The 18,518-nt window shown below is 40.7% G+C and overlaps 1 protein-coding gene across 2 annotated transcripts in view; it reads right to left on the minus strand.

The window, feature by feature from the left end:
• Positions 1–17,882, minus strand: part of COL9A1 (collagen type IX alpha 1 chain) — a 66,798-nt gene extending 48,916 nt beyond the window's left edge. The window contains exons 1-7 of one of the 2 annotated variants that reach the window (XM_032104744.1): positions 17,673–17,882; positions 17,291–17,364; positions 15,819–15,896; positions 15,545–15,677; positions 7,787–8,183; positions 1,689–1,766; positions 966–986 (exon numbers count right to left, since the gene is read on the minus strand). In XM_032104744.1, the coding sequence (XP_031960635.1) occupies positions 966–986; positions 1,689–1,766; positions 7,787–8,183; positions 15,545–15,677; positions 15,819–15,896; positions 17,291–17,364; positions 17,673–17,686 (795 nt within the window). In that variant the 5' untranslated portion in view covers positions 17,687–17,882. The other variant, XM_032104745.1, reaches the window with a different exon arrangement.
• Between the last annotated feature and the right edge of the window lie 636 nt (positions 17,883–18,518).

Below are 18,518 nucleotides of genomic sequence, written 5' to 3' on the forward strand. Positions count from 1 at the left end.
GGGACCAGCACAGTTAGAGGCTATGGGTTAGTCAGGAGGTCACAGCTGTGAGAAGGAGCTGCATCCTCACCCCATGTGTATCACAGGCCCTATATCCTATTTTGACTGTCACTATGAGGACTGGCAACACTGCCCTCACCAAGGGAATGGGGAAGGTGTTAAACCCCCCTCCCTGGGCCCAGCCACTCTTCAGTGCCCACAGTGCTGGCAGGGCCAGGTGGGTTCCACTCCCCACCCAGCAGGTTCTGAATGCCGCATGGCAATGACAGGATGGCAGAAATAAAAGTGATCTTTGAGAATCAAACACCGAAATTCACTACACTAATTACTCATTCAGCCAACACAAAGGAAACAATCTTCCTCAGAGTTCATACTAGCAAAGAAAATTTAAAACAACCCTTTCCCTGCTTCACTGACAGGCTCAGCAGTTTTCCCTGGTTCCTCAGGATTACATTAACATCTACAGAGGCACTTTCTCAAAGCACCAGGCTCCCGAGGGGAGGCAGCAGGAGCCGCCAGCCTGTGGAAACTCGGGGAAAGGCTGTTACAGGTCTCCGAGCCTATAATGGGGGGCTCTGTTCTTGGAGCCAGCTCGGCCCGCGGCCCCATAACGGGGCTCTGTGAGCAGGAGGCTGCCCCGAGCCCTGAGCCTGGTCCCTCGCTCCCCACAGCACTGCTGCTCTGGACACTTTTCCTCCACACACCAGACTTCCCAGAAATATTCCGTCCAGCGGTATTGTATCTGGAGCTCAAGCGCGGCCGATGTCACCTGCCCTGTGCTCACCAGGTAGGCACACACACGGTACCACCGCCCCGCGGCCAGCTCGCCTCTGCAGCGTCACCCACAGCTACTGGGGGGGACAGTGGGACAAACACCCTCCGGCGGTGGGTGCCAGGGCACGGCAGAGCAGCCTTCGGTCCCTCTGCACCAGCACCCCGAGCTCCGTCCCCTCTCTCGCACTTACCTCGATTCCCGTCTGGGTTATCTGCGAGGGGGAGAACAAAACAAAACAAACAAACAAACAAAAAAAAAAAAAAAAAAAAAAAAAAAAAAAAAAAAAAAAAAAAAACACGAGAGCCAAAGTCAGAACAAACGTACTTGAGCCAGGCCGAGGCAAAGCGCCTGAAGGAAAAGCGCCAGGGGCAGGAGGCGGCGGGCCATGGACGGAGGGAGAAGCCTGCGGCTGCCGGGGCGGGCGGGCGAAAGGTGAGCGCGGCCGGAGCCCCTCCCGGCTGCGGCCCGGCCCTGGGCAGGGTCGCGGGGATTGGAGGAAGGTTGGCGGCCGGGCAGGCGAGGACGGAGTGCTAGCAGCACCTTAACCCTTTGCCCTGCTGCTGGTGGGCCGGACACCGACCCCGCCGCGCCCGCGGGTCTCCCGCCGCCAGGCGCCCGGTGCGGCGGCGGTGCCGGGGGCGGCCGCGACAGCGCCTCTGCCTGCGAGGCACAGCGCCCGCAGGGGTCCCAGCCGAGCAGCCCGCCAGGGGCGAGGCAGAAAGCAAGGCACGGAAGGGTTAAAATGAGGCTGCGGCTGCTCGTGCTGCTCTGGGGGGTTGGATTTCTAAAAGCACAGAATACCAGGCAGGTATGGTAAAAAAGAGTATCTCCGGCCAGGAGGGGGGAGAAAAAACAAGACTCTCGTGGGCTGCAGCGGTGGACAGGGCAGCACAGGGCAGGGCAGGGCGCTCACCCGAGCCGGCAGCTCGCCGCAGCCTTCGCGCTGGGGTCGCAGGGGGTCGCAGTGAATCACCATCCACTGGATCTCGAACTGGCAAAGGAGATAAAGATCATGTGAATTCGGGTCAGGGGGTCACTCTGGCCAAGTGTAAGAGGAGGAATACTGGCACTCTACGGAGAGGGTTAAACGCTAGGTATTTAATGTCAATAGCTACAGGTGGAGCAGTCTTCGCCCTGCACTCCCCCACCCCTAACTGTGGAGGTCTCTTAAAGAGAGGGCATAAACCGGCCGAGGGATTTAAAGAGAAAGACAGATTCGTTGGGTGTCATTTTTTACATATTCTTTATAAGCGCTGTCATTTTTCCACACACTGTATTGTTGTTTCATTAGACATACAAAAAGTTTTTCCCCTACAGGTTCGCACGCACACTAGTGACAGATTGCAACTGAGTAATATACTTCTGTGAAATTTCACATCTTCTTCAAACTTTACTATTTGGTACTGGGAAACAACACAAGATTAAGGTAAACTCCTTTTCAGAAGCTGCCACCACAACTCGCTTGATGTGCTATATAGGTCAGAAAACAACCCGGCTGCTGAAAGTTACCAAATTGAACATAGAACTTCAGAAGTATATCCATTGATATATAATGCATCACGTGGAATTTTAAGTACCAAAAGCATATTAAATTGTGTGTATTTATTGTATCTCAGTTTTAAAGTCTTGTGTTGTTTTTCTTTCACATTACACATTGCATCAGCCTGGCTTTTGTACCACTGAGTGGTTTATCCAGAGATTTTTCAGTTTGATGATAACATTCAGAGGCTTCTATTCCTTTCTTTTTATTATGGATGGCTAAGGAGTTGGGGGAAAAGAAAGTTTTGGAGGGTTGGTTTTTTTTTTCTTGTTACAATATAAATCAGGGTTCTGGTTTTTCCTGAGAAGCAGAAAGTAGGAGTGAGTGTCCAGAGTCTTTCAGTTCTCATTTCTTTGCCTCCCTAAGCCTTTCTCCTTATTCCATGGACTAAAGAAGCTCCCCACCACCACTCTCACAAAATGATATCTCGGTGCTTCCTGGCTGCCTTCTATGGGATACCTCATTGTGCTCTTCGGTCCCAACGCATAACTGATGCAGGAGGCAGACTGGCCACCATCCTTAAATTGACTTGTTTGCTTACTGACTGCTAGAACTACTAAATGCTTTGAATCTGAAGTCCTTTAAAATCTCTGCAAGACGCCACATATCCAAAAGTTGAAAAGTTGCTACTTTTTCTTTTTGGCCTTCACCTTCCTCACTTCAGCGCTGCCACTCCTGAAATCCTCTCTATCACATCTCTGCTGTTCTGTTTGCTTTGCAGTCACCACAGTTTCCAGAGTGCTGACACTGGAGCACAACAGAAGTGGTACCCTTGTTTCTTTTACCTGTTACCTGACACCACCATCTGTGAGTCAATTCTTCCCCTCCTTTATCCACTTCTCATTTTCAAACCTTCATAATAATAGCCAATTAAGTGCCATAATATACATATAAAAAAACTAATACTAATTTAATATTATAAGGCAGCCATACAATAGCAACAGCCAAAACAGGAGTAAGTTGTCAACATTATTCTCACACTAAATCCAAAATACAGCACTGTACCAGCTATGAAAAGGAGAAAGTTAACACTATCTGTCTTGAGGCTATATAAAACAAAAGCTGATATGAAACCTGACTTTTTAAAAATGAAAAATAAAACTCTTCTGTTGGCAAGGCAGTAAAAGGTGTGACTGGCTTCCCACTGATTTAGGAGAGGTGAGAGAAGGGGAAATAATGTTCTAGATTTGATGTCAAGGTATCTTTTCCCATGCCAGTGTGTCACAATGATCTTGTTGATTATGTTAAGCTGATTTAAAGGATGCCACTATTTTGAAGATGTCTCATGTAGGTATTCTATTGATATCAATATGCAGTGTTATTAAGGACTAAGTACAGGCACAAAGTTAACAGAAATGAACCTCAGATAATTTGGGCAGTAATCATAAGCAAAGATATTGACATATAACCTTTTAAACCCAAAGGTGGTGTGCTGGTTTTGCCTGGGGTAGAGCTAATTTTCTTCACAGTAGCTGGTATGGGGCTGTGTTCTGGATTTGTGCTGGGAGCAGTGTTGATGGCACAGGGATCTTTTAGTTATTGTTGAGCAGTGCTCGGACAGAGTCAAGGCCTTTTCTGCTCCTGACCTCACCCCCCCAGCTGGGGAGTGCACAAGGACTTGGGAGGGGACACAGCCAGGACAGGTGATCCCAACTGACTAAAGTGATATCCCAAACCATACAGTGTCATGCACAGAATTGAGAATAGAAGGAAAGGGGAGGGGGGAGTTTGAAGTGATAGTGTGTGTCTTCCCAAGTCACTGTTACATGTGATGGAGCCCTGCTTTCCTGGAGATGGCTGAACACCTGCCTGCCATAGGAAAGTGGTGAATTAATTCCTTGTTTTGCTTTTCTTGTGTGCGTAGCTTGAGCTTTACCTATTAAAGTGTCTTTATCTTGATCCACAAGTTTCCTTACTTTCATTTTTCCAATCCTCATCCCACCATGGGGTAGAGTGGGCAAGTGGCTGTGTGGGGCTTAGCTGCTACCTGGAGTTAAACTACAATGAATGTTTAAGACCCACAGGTCAATATTCCTGACATACATTTTGCAGGTTTCCTACAGGATTTCTGTTTCATCTTAATTTCTTAGCCAGCACAGATATAATTAACTGTGTCTGTCTGTTCACTGTTTTGTCCTCTTAAGTTCTACAAAAAATCCTGCAAATGCCCACAAGCTTGGCACCTCTTGATATCAACCACATAATTCAGTTTTCTTATTAGTGCTTTAGTTGAGAGAGGTGAAGGTTAAGTAAGATGCAAATGAGACCTAAATATGTGGGGTAGCATTTTCAGTATAAAATTAGTCACGGGGATGCATTTAGCAGTATCACAGGCTTTAAGGAAAACCATGACCCTCAGAGCACAGTTGTAGGTCTCCCCTGGGAGATCTGGCTCCTTGTACCCCACTGGGCTCTTGCTGGCTTGGTGATTATTCAGGGGAAGTTATCCCTCCTGGGGAAGTACAACTCAACTAAGCAATTTTTCACTTGGAGATTTTTTATAATGCTTTGTCAAGGATATCTGTGTTTCTTCTAAGAGAGGTCTGCTATCAACTGTTTGTACATTTGTTAAGTGACCAAGAATAAACTACGTATATTTAAATGCTTCTCATTCCGGAGCTATTTTAAACATGTTTTATCCATTTTTCAACATCTCTGAAATAGGTTTTTAGAGCTTCATTTTCCTTCCACCTTTTTTCAAAGCCTTTGAACATTACAGTCAATTCTGGTGTTATTTGTTTTTCCATAGCGAGGGTTCAGCCTTCTGAATGTGAGATTTCACGGGGTGAAAAAAACCAAGATGTGACTTTTTACAGTACACAGACACAATCTGTTCTATAGTGTAAATTAATCCCTGTTAAACAAATATTGACAAGCAGCTTCCTCTTAGATGTTACAAGTCACGTAGCTTCCCTGAGCTAGTTAGCAGCATTAAATGTCAACTAAATAATGACCCTGAGTCACATCTAGCAAAATGTTTAGTGTCTAATATGAGAAAACCATGGTAATGCCTCTGAATCACAGGAAATAAGGCAATTATATCATCTCACAGAAGTTATAATTTGAGCAGTAAGAAATTAATTCCCTTACCTTCCTATAAAAAACATGTAAGCTAGGAAGTAAGTTCCTTTTCAGTTTTGAAACGATGCTGTATCTCATATTGCTTAGCGTTTATAATGGATCGTACTAATTACTTTTAGATAAAAATATAAAAATATTAGATACTTTTATCTAAAAAAGAAAAGATAAAATGCAGCTTTGAATCTGTATAAAAATTTGCCCTCCATAAAGCATTCCAGAAATCCTGGAATAAATCTTTGTAAAGGCCGAAAGGCAAGATGCAGTTTCTAATGGAACAGTATCTATTATTCTCCTAGGCAATCATAGTAATAACAAGCAATAAAGAATCCCTTTTAAAATTATTTGTATTACAGTGCACCTATGAGAAGTTGACCTATTCTGCAAAATAAATAGGGCCCTCACAGAATGCTACAAAAAAGAATAGGAAACACATAATTGATGTCCTTTTAAAATTCTACAACTGGAAGTAATACACTTTAACAACGCCTTGGAGTAAATCAAAAGCTGTGCCTAGGGCATATTAAATAAGCAAGACTGTTGAGATATTTAAGCTTATAATCAAGCAACTTACTAGAATATCCCAAAACACAGATTTTTTTAGTCAATTTAAAGCTAAATAAAATACACAGGTTAAAACAGAAACTTCTGCAATATAAGTAGACATTTTAAAATTACTAGTCCATCTGACTATGTAATTCCTTTATCATCATTTCAGAGGATATGGGGTTCATAAATCTACATTTTTGTAATATCAGGTTGAACCACTCCCATTGTCATTTTGGGCTTCCCAGCACAGGCAATGCAACTCAATCTAGTGAGTCCTAAGTCAGTTCTGTCTAAAAATAAAGTGTATTTTTAGACATACAAACTCAGTTTAAGAATATAGTGTCATGCTTACTTTCTGTCTTCCCTGATAATTTGTTCCAGGGCTTCATTATTCTTTTTGTCAAGAAGTGTGCATGATACCCCTGTTTTAAGGCCTAACTCATGCAAAGATTTAACTTTTTTTCATAAAATACATTCATATGACTGAATCTTCCCAGAAACATGCTAAAGTTATAAACAAGTATTTTGCATAACAAATGGTGAATTGTAAAAATTATTTAATTCCATTTTGTTCTTTCATCCTTAAAGGAGGTTGTCCTGAAGTTAACATAGCTCCACACTGGTGCCTAATGATGTACAGTCTTAGGCAAGGCAGAACTTAATGGCAGACACTTTTCCCCACCAGATGCCTGAAGAGCCCTGGGTGATCAATGTTGCTCATTTGTATACCTTGCTGAAAAGAGCAAGTCTCTGCAAAACAGAGGCTGGGGAGGAAAGAGGATAAGATTCCACATTGCTCTTCTTCTTTTCCTCACTTCTTTAATCCTTGCCAAAGGTCAGCCAGAGTACCAGCAGAAGGCCTTGATACCACATCTCTCTCCTCATTTCTCAGCTGCCATTTGGAATCACTACTTCAACAGGCAACAGGAATGCTCTAATTTTTAAAGGGATGACTCTGTGTCTAACTTGAGGGCACGGTTTGCTCTAGCATTGTATGTCAGGTGCTGTAAAACTATTGCATTAATACCTATAGCTTTCTCTGCCTTTAATCTAAGTATCTTTCCAAGGAGGAAAACAGTATTGGCATAGGATTTTTTTCACCCTAGTAACATGCATAGGATATGTGTAATGTGTAATGTTTTCATCATCCCACCTATCCATTCATCCATCAGTATTCCTCAGAGTTAGCAAAGCTAAGATACATATGCTAATTTGTATTATGCTAATAGTCACATTATCAGCTCCAGTGGATTATTTTTGAATGACATTTTCAAAGACTAACTCTTGTTTTCAACAGAATTAGTATAACTTCAGCTATTGAAATTTCCTAATCCACATCTATAACAGCATGCTGGATAGATCCCTACAGACGCATGGGGCAGCTTTCTGCTGGCATTCTCAATTAAAACTGAAATGTAATACAGTAACTAAACATACAGAGGTGATGAAACATGATATGGTTTTGGTTTCTTTTTGCAATGTTTTCCCTTTCAGGTTTACACAACACTGGTTAACCTTTGTCCACATTTTTTTTGCAGTGTGAGATATAGTTTAAAATTATGTCTCACTTCAATCTTTTATTTCAAAGTTGTTGTAACAAATACAAGGATGTCTAAGAATTTTCATTATTGAAACTTAGACATAACCTGGGTCATCTCTTAATTTGCAAGGTATAAATATATATGTGCAAAATTAAAAAAGCACAGCTAGTACTTACCTGCCAAGGAGTGGTTATTTTCTGCCATTTCTGCTTTCAGAAATAATTTAAACATGCATTTCACAAAACAAAACCCCACATTTAATGTAAAACAATTTTTGCAGAAATAAAAGATTTTGGAACTTACCGGAACTGAAATTTGAGGATTATTTTTAAGTTTTCCAAGCACAGCAAAGCCATCAGTGTTGATTTTCCCTTTTGGTTTTATGTTTAAGGATTCTATTTTAATACAGTCAATAAAAAGTGTGACACTGTTTGCTTCCACGATTATCATAAGCTTGTGCCATTGGGAGTCAAACAAGAAAGGCAGATGCAAAAATGATGCCGTTTGGTGTCTTCCATCTGCTCCTTTATAAGAAAACTCAACACTTTTCACTTGACCGTTGAGATTCACTCCAACTTGTTCTTTTCCTGAAGAATCCTGAATCTGCCAAATGGTCCAATATTTCTGAAGTGTGGCCCCAGTCATCCGAAAAGTAGTTAGAAAGGAATATTCATCAGGCAATCCGTTGGAATATATGGCACTGTGTAGGATTAAAATACAGTACATTTGTTCTGTATTAGCTCTGAAAAGCTCCACATATCACCACAGAGTAATGAGAAGCCATTACTCAGTAGAATTATATCTCAACCATTCTTTTATCAATGCTCCTCTGCATGCTGAGCCCCAAAGCAGGGTGTTACTAATGGCAAAAGAACTGGTTCAGAAGTGTGGGTTCTTCCAATGTTTTACAGTTTTTATGATAACCCTTCCTAAGAGTAATGGATGGAACAACAACAAACTCCTACTTCAGATATAGAAAGTACCTCCTACAATTATCCTATTTCCCACTGTTAGATTTACAAAATCAGTCAACATAGTATGACTTTACAGTGACCAGGGAGAAAGTGCAGATCTGATTTGATTTAGAAGGCACAAGAATGTATTTTTCAAACGCATTTTCTTGTTCAGCCTGCCAATAACCATTTTGTTAAGGTGTTAGTTATCACTTCAGCAGAAATCATTCAACAAATCATTCGTTGACCGATATGCACGTGGTGAGAACCCACACTCAAAGTGTATTATGTCCTGTGACACTCAACCACAAGGCTACAAGCAGAAGGGAACAGATCTGCCACATATAGAACATCTTGTATGTTAGCAACTCCTGCAAGGTGAGCTTTAGAAACACAGATAGCACTGGCTGTGTCACTCTGCAAAACAGCAATGTCATTTTTTGTTTCAAATATATCACTGAATCTAGTACAATATTTAAGAAATAGGCCTTTCCATCTTCTATGGATCATGAAACTCTAGTGTCATATCCAGTTGACATCAATACATTGTTTGCCGTCTACCCATATTTATTAATAACTTTGAATAAATTTCTTAAGCATGAAGATATGCAGAGCTATTTTGTCCCAGATTTCATTGGAATAACTTCTCAAACAAGTAGACATTTTGAACAAAGATTATTTTTGAGTGGCAGATCAATCCTATCTCAGCAGATATTTAGCATTAGTGAATCTCAGGACTTAGGCTATGGGGGACGGGGTGGGAAACAGAGAAATGGAGTAAGTTAGCTCTTATTTTGTAAGCTTGATGACTATTAGAAAAAGAGTACTTCCAGAAGCAATCTCTCCAGTTTGCGGTGTTCCAAGCTGTAGTGCAGCTGTGTTCCAGCAGGCAGCGGCACAGCCTCAGCAGATTTCAGCGAGGACAGAGCGAGCCTGGCAGCGGCAGCAGCAGCTTCACCTTACAAATAAAGTACCCGCACTGTCGGTGTTCCTCCTTTTCCCGCGAGCCCTTGCATACACCTGAGAGCTAGGGTATAAGGAGGGGGAATGTTCAGCTGGAAAGTTTAGCTCATTATATAAGGTGTGGGGACTTCCAAAGTTGGAAGAGTGGGTTCCTTGCCAGTATCTTTAATCTGCCTGTGATTTGCTCTGAATTGTGTTCCTTTTGACTGAGAATGAAGTAGCTGCCCCAGCTGGTTTTGCTTGATAGGATTTTATCTAACTCCTTGTGGTCTGTCATCATTTATTTTCAGTTTGTATCTTGCCATCTCAAATGCAAATGTTAACGTGTGGATATTGTAGCTTTCCCTGGGTTCTGAGCACTTTTCAGTTTTTACTGTCCTCTATCCCTCCTTGTGTTAGGTTTCTGGCCTACACAATAAGCATATATATTCTTTTCTGCTACAGGAAGATATTTCTTCTCCCTATCCAGACATACCTTCACTCTTACTAAGCTTCTGATCCAGTTCAGCACATCTTTTATCACCCTTTGTGTCCTTCCTCTATAATATCTCTTTTAAAAGTAATTCAACCTCCTTTACTGCTAAAACCTTAGCTCAGCTAGGTCATTTATCTCTTCAGTTGCTGAATCTCATTTGTTCTTGCAGAAGAGCTGGTTTTTCTACTATCACACTGAAGGCAGTATTGTTAGGCAATCTTTAAAAAGCCTCCTTGCGACATTCAACTTTCTCTGTTAAGTTCAATGACTCCACGGGATCTGATACACCAAGCCTAAAAGAAGCAGTACTAATTCCAGATCCTCTGTGAAGAGGTTTTCAGTCTTTCTCTGCACAGAGTTTTGCTGTCATGGCAATACTGGTTAAACTATCACACACATTCTCATCCCACCTCAGCTGACAAAACTGTACTTCCAAAAAACCAAAACAACAAAAGAAACAAGAAAACCCTAGTATGTAAACTTTCTTTTTGATTAGAAGATTGTTTATACCAGATTGGCAAATGAATTCTTTGCACCACATTTAGCTATAGACTTAGTACTTTTCAAGACATTATATGGGCTCTCCTTCTTTTTTCAGACATTAATATAGGAAAGAAATCACTTTTTCAAGAGATATGCAAAGAGAAATAATGTAAGAGCTTCTGAAATTGTTAAGAGAAAACTAAATTATAAGAAATGTATATCAAACTAAAGATAAAAAGTCAGTGCACAAACATGGGTAATTATGTACATTTTTTAAAAATGTTAGCAACCAATCAGAAGAACTGCTGCCTTTAGACTGAAGACTCAGTGTCAGTAACATGACTCAACAGGTTGAAGCATGACCCACCACCAGAAAGGTACTCTGTTGGGGACTGTTGCTGTGTAAAATTTATACTTATAATTCTACAAGTAAAGCAGAGACAGATTCTCATCTCAGTTACTCCAACAGTAATGATTCTTTAGCGGTTTCAGTGTGTTTCAGAACACAGTTCTTTCCAAAGCCTCTAATCCTTATATAGGCAAAACCCTTCTGAAGTCAGCAACTTAAAATGCTAAATATTTGGAAACCATGGCAAATTTAGCATGATATTTAAATAAACAATTGTAGAGAAGCTATTCCTCCATCTCACTGTCAAGTGAAGAGTGATGGACTTCGTAACTTTATTGAACAGCTGATAGCTGTATAAGCACTCAAATTATTTCTGGAAATTATTTTTAACATAGTTGTTTCCAATTCCACTGATTTATGGAAGAGAATCAAGCAATTATAAATTCAGATTCAGGTAAATGAGCAAAGAAAGAGTTAACATGGAAACATATTTCAAGCCCAAAATTCAGATTTATTCCTGAACCATTTCCTATCCGCTTAAAATTTTTAGGCATATAAGCCATCAGAGATTTTTATTTAATTTAGTTTTTTATCTTAACTCTGTGAGAAAGCATTCCAGTCCTGCCTTCCTTGTGTACTCACACTATTATTAACTGCTTTAGTTGTTTTAAGAATACAAGGCTAGGTCATTCTTTTTTTATCAGATATTTGAATATTTGCCTAAATTTTTTAAGTATTGGAAGGTTGGAAGTTTGAAACATTTGCAGTTCATCTAGGGGAACTTCTGAAACACTTCTATTGCTTTTAATCTTTTTCATAAATACCTAAGACTCTCACTAATCCCATATCTTGAATACTTACCAGGAAGATTTCTTTGAGATTTCAAAGCTGAGTCCTACCCAGGCTATAATACAAACAAGGTAAGTCATCTGACTATGGTGAGGAAAGCCCTGACCCATCCCACCGACCCCAGGACTCATCTGAAACATAGATTTAGAAGAAACATAAAGATTTTAGTTATAGGCTAGCTGTGTTGAAATTAGTTAGAATAGGAAGGAATTTGAGCTCAGCCAGAGTTAATTAAAGTAGTTAAGAGAGCTGGACCTGAAATGGGTTTTAAGATGTTAATAACTGATTACCAAATAACTGATGATCTGTCATTTGTATGTTTGCTTAGCTGTGCTTAGAACGAGGAGTAGAAACATTGATAAGTTGGTGTAGGGAACAAGGACAATTACCAATTTCCTCCCTTTGTGGGAACCCATCCAAAAGTCACACAAGAGGAAACTTAGAGGTCACTAAAGTAATTAGGATTGTTAAAGGTCAGAGAAGCAAAAAGGTCAAAATGAGGAAGATGAGTTACTTCATCTTTTTTAGGACCAATTCAAGACCACCGACTCAATTCAGAACACACACTACGCATGGTTAATGACATTTAAGCTCATTTCCATACAAAGCGGAGAATGGGAGGTGTTAATGTTATGAATATGCATTTGTATTTTGGATATTCATAATTTTTGTAAATAAAAAGCTTTGTGTTTGCTTGTATCGGGGCCCTGCGTCTTAGGGAGCTATCCCATGCAGTGCCTGGCGCCAAATAAAACATACACTTTCTAACTCTAAACTGTTACAGAGTTTTTGTCCATCTCAGTTGGATATCGATATTAGATCAATATTCATATTTTGGTAAATCACATCAAGAGCAGAAGAGTGTGTTAAAAGGTCAACTATGTACCTATTTAAATTCTACAGAGTAACTGCTTATTTTATTACATTTGTTTCTTTGAGTTAATTTCTCAGGTGAGCTCCATTTCTCACTGAATTAACTTAGTCCTTGCTAAATGAAGATTTTAGAAATGTTAGCACAACCCACTGGAGGTGGTTGTGGAAATTGCTGTGGCTATTCTCATGATACTGCAGTACCATGTGCCCAGGGTTGAGGGTTCTTTTGCTCAATCTGGAGACACTGGTGTCTGCATCTCCTGAAGCTGCCTGTTATCACAGCTGACCTGGCAGATACCACCTAGAAGCAATTGAACAAGCAATAACAAAAAAACTTAGCTCAGCACTTTTAAAAGCATCTGTCCTAAGTCATTAACCAGAAGCTATTTGTTAGGACTAATTACCCTCAGCTGATCTTTATTCTTCAGAAACTTCCAGTTCTGAGCTAATTAATTCTCTTATGACCTAATTAGCTTCTTAGCTGTATTTTGTCTTTTCTATTTCAGCATCCTCATCAATATCTGTGTAGGATAGCTTACTCTCAATGTGAAAGGAAAAGCACCTGAAGAACTTTGGTGGTTGTGTAGGAAAGCCAGACCTTCAAGCATGTGCGCTTGAGGAGCACTACTTCACAGAAAAGTAATATTCCCAAAGGAAAAAAAAATGGAAAATCGACCTTTGAAATTCTCTGGATGTTTCAAGTTTACTGATAAATCTTTGTAAATGTCCTCTCTATGTTGTGTGTGTGTGTGTGTGTGTGTGTGTGTGGTGACAGTTGCATTTGTGAAGCCAAAGGTTTAAGATTTCATCCAGTGCACAAAGAAAACTAGCCCTTTTCGTACGTGTCAGAAATGTATCATGAACATACTTCTTTGTGCCAATATATTTTTTTTAGTTTTCTGCTAAAAATAAACATGATTATTATCCAAAAAACCAGGATTAATTTAGTAGTTACTAACTGATGGACACCTACAACATGTACATAGATTAAATTGAAATATAATGGGTTCACCATGTTCAGCAAAAAGAGCTATGTGTCATGGCTGTTCCACACAAAGTTACTGCACCATGATTACACCACACCATTATTACATCGAGAATGTTGTATTGATCATTCAGCAGACTTTACTCTAGAAGAAGCGGTGGCCAATGGGAATTTATTTGGATGATGGGAGAAGCTAAGTTATGACTTGCGTGCAATCATTTCTGTTCATTCTGGGATATACTTCTGAGCAAGCATGCTAAGCAGCAGAAAGATCAACCTACAGCTCAGTAGCATTTTAAGGAAGCTCTGTGAGTTTTTCAAGGCATAAGCTATTGCTACATCAAAGACTGAATGCTCAGCCATGCCCATCCAGTTGAGCTCTCATTCCCATACCATATAGCCACTCTAAAATGGGCTCCTCTGCCTTAGTATAATTATCATATGTTAGCCTAAAAAATTATTTGCCCATTGCCAACGTGTTTGATGAGGGTCCCTCCCCAGTGCTCCTATGGCACTTGGGCTATAGCAGCCATCCAGCTTGGGAAATCCATGCTGGACATTTTTCCAAAACTCACTCTATTTTTAGCTCCCCCACCTCTCGATGAAGCAGGAGCGCACAGGCCGGGAGCCGGAGGGTGATCTCCTGTGTGTGAGCCCCGGCCACAGCATCCCGGCCACAGCACCCCGGCCACAGCACCCCGGCCACAGCACCCCGGCCCGCGGCGGATGCGGCTTCAGCACCGCGGGCACGGACAGCTCCGGGAGCCGAGGCGGGCCGGGCAGCTCTGTCCTCCCGTGCACTGCCCTCCCCTTCTCTCCCTCCCTTTCCCTCCCGTCCCCTTCCCTCCTCTTCCCTCCCATTGAGAGGGCCACGCTGTAAAATAACTCTGGAGCAGAGCAGCGAGCTCGGGCTCCGTGACAGAGGAGCAGCACACTGATGCATTAGAGCATGGTTGGGACTCAAACCTTAATCCATTCCCTGGGCCAACGACCCCAATGGCAGGAGTCAGCTCAGATGCTGTAGTAAGGTGGTTGATATAGGCTTGTTCAGGGATAACTTTTGTATATCAAGCACATATTTCATTAGAACCATCTATAGCAATAAATCTAAACTCTCTTGAAAGTGAAAATATTGCTGCTTATATCTGAGAATCTCCAACTTTTACTGAAGCAATGACCCCATTTGCTGTCTGTGTTTGGATTCACACTCATGCACTAGCAGCCCTGATTTCTGTCTGGGACTGAAAGAAACCAAACACTAAAGCTCTAAAGTAGCTTAACCTGGTGGCTATGAAGGTAGGAGCCAGGGAGAACTGCAGCAAGAAAAGTTGTCAGTGATAGGCAGAGTAAGACAGAAACACTTCACAACCCAGTCATTCCTAGCTGAAACAATCGTCCAGTTAATAGTCTTGTCAGTTAATTGTTAAGTTGAGGCATTCTTGATTACATAAGGTGCTGGAACAGAATCCAGACTTGCCTAAATTTGGCAAAGACATCTCTACCCTGCTGTACTGTCTCTATTCCTTCACCAGCAGCAAATCTGGCCTGTAAAGCACAAACACAATTAGATTCCTAAATCCTGACTTCTATCACAAATTCACTGTGACATGCTAAATAACAATTTTCAACTTTTATATCTTAAATGACCATAAATCAGCCAGGAACATTCATGTACCTGTTACCTAAACCAAGCACACAACGAAAAAGCTTTACCTCAGAATCAGTGAGTTATTATCCTACCTTGTCTCTGCAAGCCTCACATGATCAGAAAGATCCCTTTGTGTCAATATTTTGAGAAAACTTTCTTCCCTCTCCTCCTGTTACATTTTCTTTGCCTCCTATTTCAAGTCATCAGCAGCTTCTGACATGACTTTCTAGAGGTGAATCCCTTAGTATCAGCAAATCTTGAGGCACTCTGAGTAATATCATTGGTTAGAAGCAAGTGGAAGTCCCTGAAATTGCTGCTACAGAATCAGTCTGATCTGGTGGTGGCAATGAAAAACAAAAAAAGTTGAATTCCTCTTTCCCCTTCCAAAAGCTTCAAATTAGATCTAGTTGGTGGGAGATCTACCCCTTAAACAATAAGATTGCAAAATATCTATATTTTAAAGCCAAACAAGGAAGGCATTACCTGGTTGGTATCCTGAAGTCTACATTGGGTCCCAATTTATAAGCCACTTGTAGAGAAGTGGATCCCACTACTCTTTCGATAATTCCTTGGGAAGCAGCTTTTTCTATTTGGAACTGAGAAATCAGGTCAAAGCCTGCAAGAAAAAAATATAGATGTCCATAATGTAAATTTCATTTTAATTTAATTTGAGAATTGTGCTGTCACAGAGCTGAATATAACCTGATAAATTTTTTGAACAACAGCTTTTTCCTGAAAAAGTCAGGGTGCTACTTGCCTGGTAAGTCATCTTGACCAATCCTGATTGTTGGGCAGATATCAATTCTGTGGCTGGCACCCAGAATAACTGGTAGTCCTGAAAAAAGAAGTGAATTTACTAAGTATGTGCCTGCACATTGGCTCAGATCACCTTAGAAAATTAACTGAAGCAACTGTAAGATTATTATTAATTAAATAGAGCTATAAGTAATAACAATTAGAAGTATATAATAATTTAAACTGTACTCAGTAAAGAGGTCTAAGAAAATAATCATCTGCTTCTAGAGAGCTCCAAATAAAAAATGGTAACTTGATATATTATTTGATTTTTTCTTTCAAGCCTTTAAATGAGAGTGTTGTGAATGCATTCTTCTCTTGCAGAGCTGTTGAGAAGCAGTTGTAGCTAAAGAAGGCCTGCTGTTTAACGAGATTTTGGGTTGTAACTTTTGGTGGATCAAGCAAACTTAAAAAAAAAATAAGGTCAGTTTCCTAAATCAACAGTGTCCCTAGTCCCAAGGAAACTTAAACAAACCTCATGCCAACTAAAGAAGTTGTTGAGAATCTGTTGGCATCTTTTCCATCTTCTCTGGTATTTCAAACTTTCCCACTCTCCCCTGTGCCAGATTTGATCAGAAAATGAACATTCATGAAATGTAGGGTGGGGGCAAGAAGAACTTACAGACTGTTTTTGTTTACCCAAACAAGAAAGTAGAAGAAATTTGTTTGAGGAAACTAAATCTAAAAATCCAATTTTGCAGAATATTATTTGTCAAAAAAACTTGTAGTGACCATAAGACCTACAAGAGTCCCAGATTTAAGGAAGGAGGAAGGAAAAATAAGCATTTATTTGAAGAGTTTAAGAGCCATGTACAAGTCCAGTACCAAGTCAATCTGGAAAATGTTAGCAGAGTGTGGATAGGGAAGAATGAAGAGTGGAAGTTGGAAGGAGAAACTTTTCTAACCTACAGAGAGCCTCTTGTGTGCTGCAAAGGCTCAACCCTAAATGTGGGTTTCCTTCTGACAACATAGGCTTAAAGAGAACATTCAGGTTGACATGTTACACCTTAGAAAAGACCTCATTCTATATTCTTTGATGAGGCACATGGCTGACATCCAGCCATTTACATTTTATGCCCAGCAAATAAAGTAGAACCAGTTTATTGCCACATGTAGCAGAAGAATGTCTAACTAGAAGCACTGAAAGACAGGGGAAGGTTTGTGTCCGTACCTACCACCTAAATCCAGGTTTTAATCCTTACCTTAAAAGTACATCTAATAGCAAATTTAAAGCAACACACACAGTTCTTGTTTTTGCCCTGCTTTTCATATGCATCCTTCTATCCATCCATCCATCCATAAATGCTCATAGACAGCTCTCGCTTCGTGTGATGGCTAGCTACAGAGGATTTTAGTTTTGAATAAACACAGGATAATTCTTTTGACATTCAAAATTACACAAAGATAAAATGTGGATAAAATCTGTCTCCTTACTTGATTGGTGCTGGATGGTGGCTGAGATGAAAGACCACAGAAAACTACACAGGTAAAAGAAAGCTGTAATTTTCCTGTAAACAGAAAGAAAACTCCAGTATGAATCTATAGTTTCTGACAGGTTTTGTTATTAAATTTCTCCTCCAAGCCATGCATATTAAATGTATAAAAAAACAGTTAAGGATTTACTAACAGATTTGACAAGACAATTTCTTTGACAAGACAATTTCTTTACACGACAACATTTTATTTTTGCCTTATAATAAAACACATCAATAAAGCTCTTTTTATGGTAGTCCCTTCATATAATGCTGGCAAGGACAGCTTTCACTGTTCTAATCTCTTATTTACAGATGTCTCTAAATCCCGCTTGTTCTCTTACCAGTGGCTTTTCATCTTCACTGCTGGATTTCTTCACTTCTCTCATGTGAATACTCAGTGGGTATCGTCACACTGCCTGCTTCCCTCTCATTAGTCCGACAGAGGAGTGCAGCAGTGGGTGCAGACAGCTGCTCCTGCCGCACCAGGACTCAGCAGAGAGGGAGGTGCAGGCTGCTGGGCTGGTTTTAATCTCTCCAAGGGAAGGAGGTGGAGGCTGGACAGACGTGTGTCCTGGTGGGCTCTGAGGGCGGATCTCTGGAGCCAGCTGAATATAAAGAAGCCAAGAGAGCAAATTAAAGGCTGCTTCTTTCACCAGCACGAGGGCAGGCAGATTCAGAAAATGTAAGTTCAGCAAAGCCAGTCTCTGAATAGTGGGGTCTGCTGTTCAGACAGGCAGGGGAATGAGTTATATGCACCAGAAGGTGTGAGGAAGCTGATGGCCCTGATGTGGTGTTAACACTAAAAGCTCTGAGAAGGGAATCTGTGTCCTATAAAGAAGGCATTTCCATTTCTCACTGATTTACTCATCAGGTGGTCTCAGGAGAAGCCTGTCTGGTGAGGTTCCAGACAGGTTTTTCTAAAAAAAAATTGGTTATTTTGGGCTTTCTAAATAAAACAAATTATGTAAAGGGGTTTTCTTTGCTTAGACTCTAACCTCAAGGCATGCACATAGGCATTATTAAGCAGACTCCTGTTCTGTTATCATTGATAAAGCACTCCCTTTCCAAAGGGACTATTGCATATGCTTGGACACACAAAGACATTTACTCATGTTTGTTCACGGATGGAAAAAAGAGAGAGAAACTAAAATCTGTATGCATGAAAAAACCAAGGAAAAGAGATTAAA

Source organism: Corvus moneduloides, chromosome 3 (assembly GCF_009650955.1).
Source record: "Corvus moneduloides isolate bCorMon1 chromosome 3, bCorMon1.pri, whole genome shotgun sequence".
NCBI classification, from domain to species: Eukaryota; Metazoa; Chordata; class Aves; order Passeriformes; family Corvidae; genus Corvus; species Corvus moneduloides.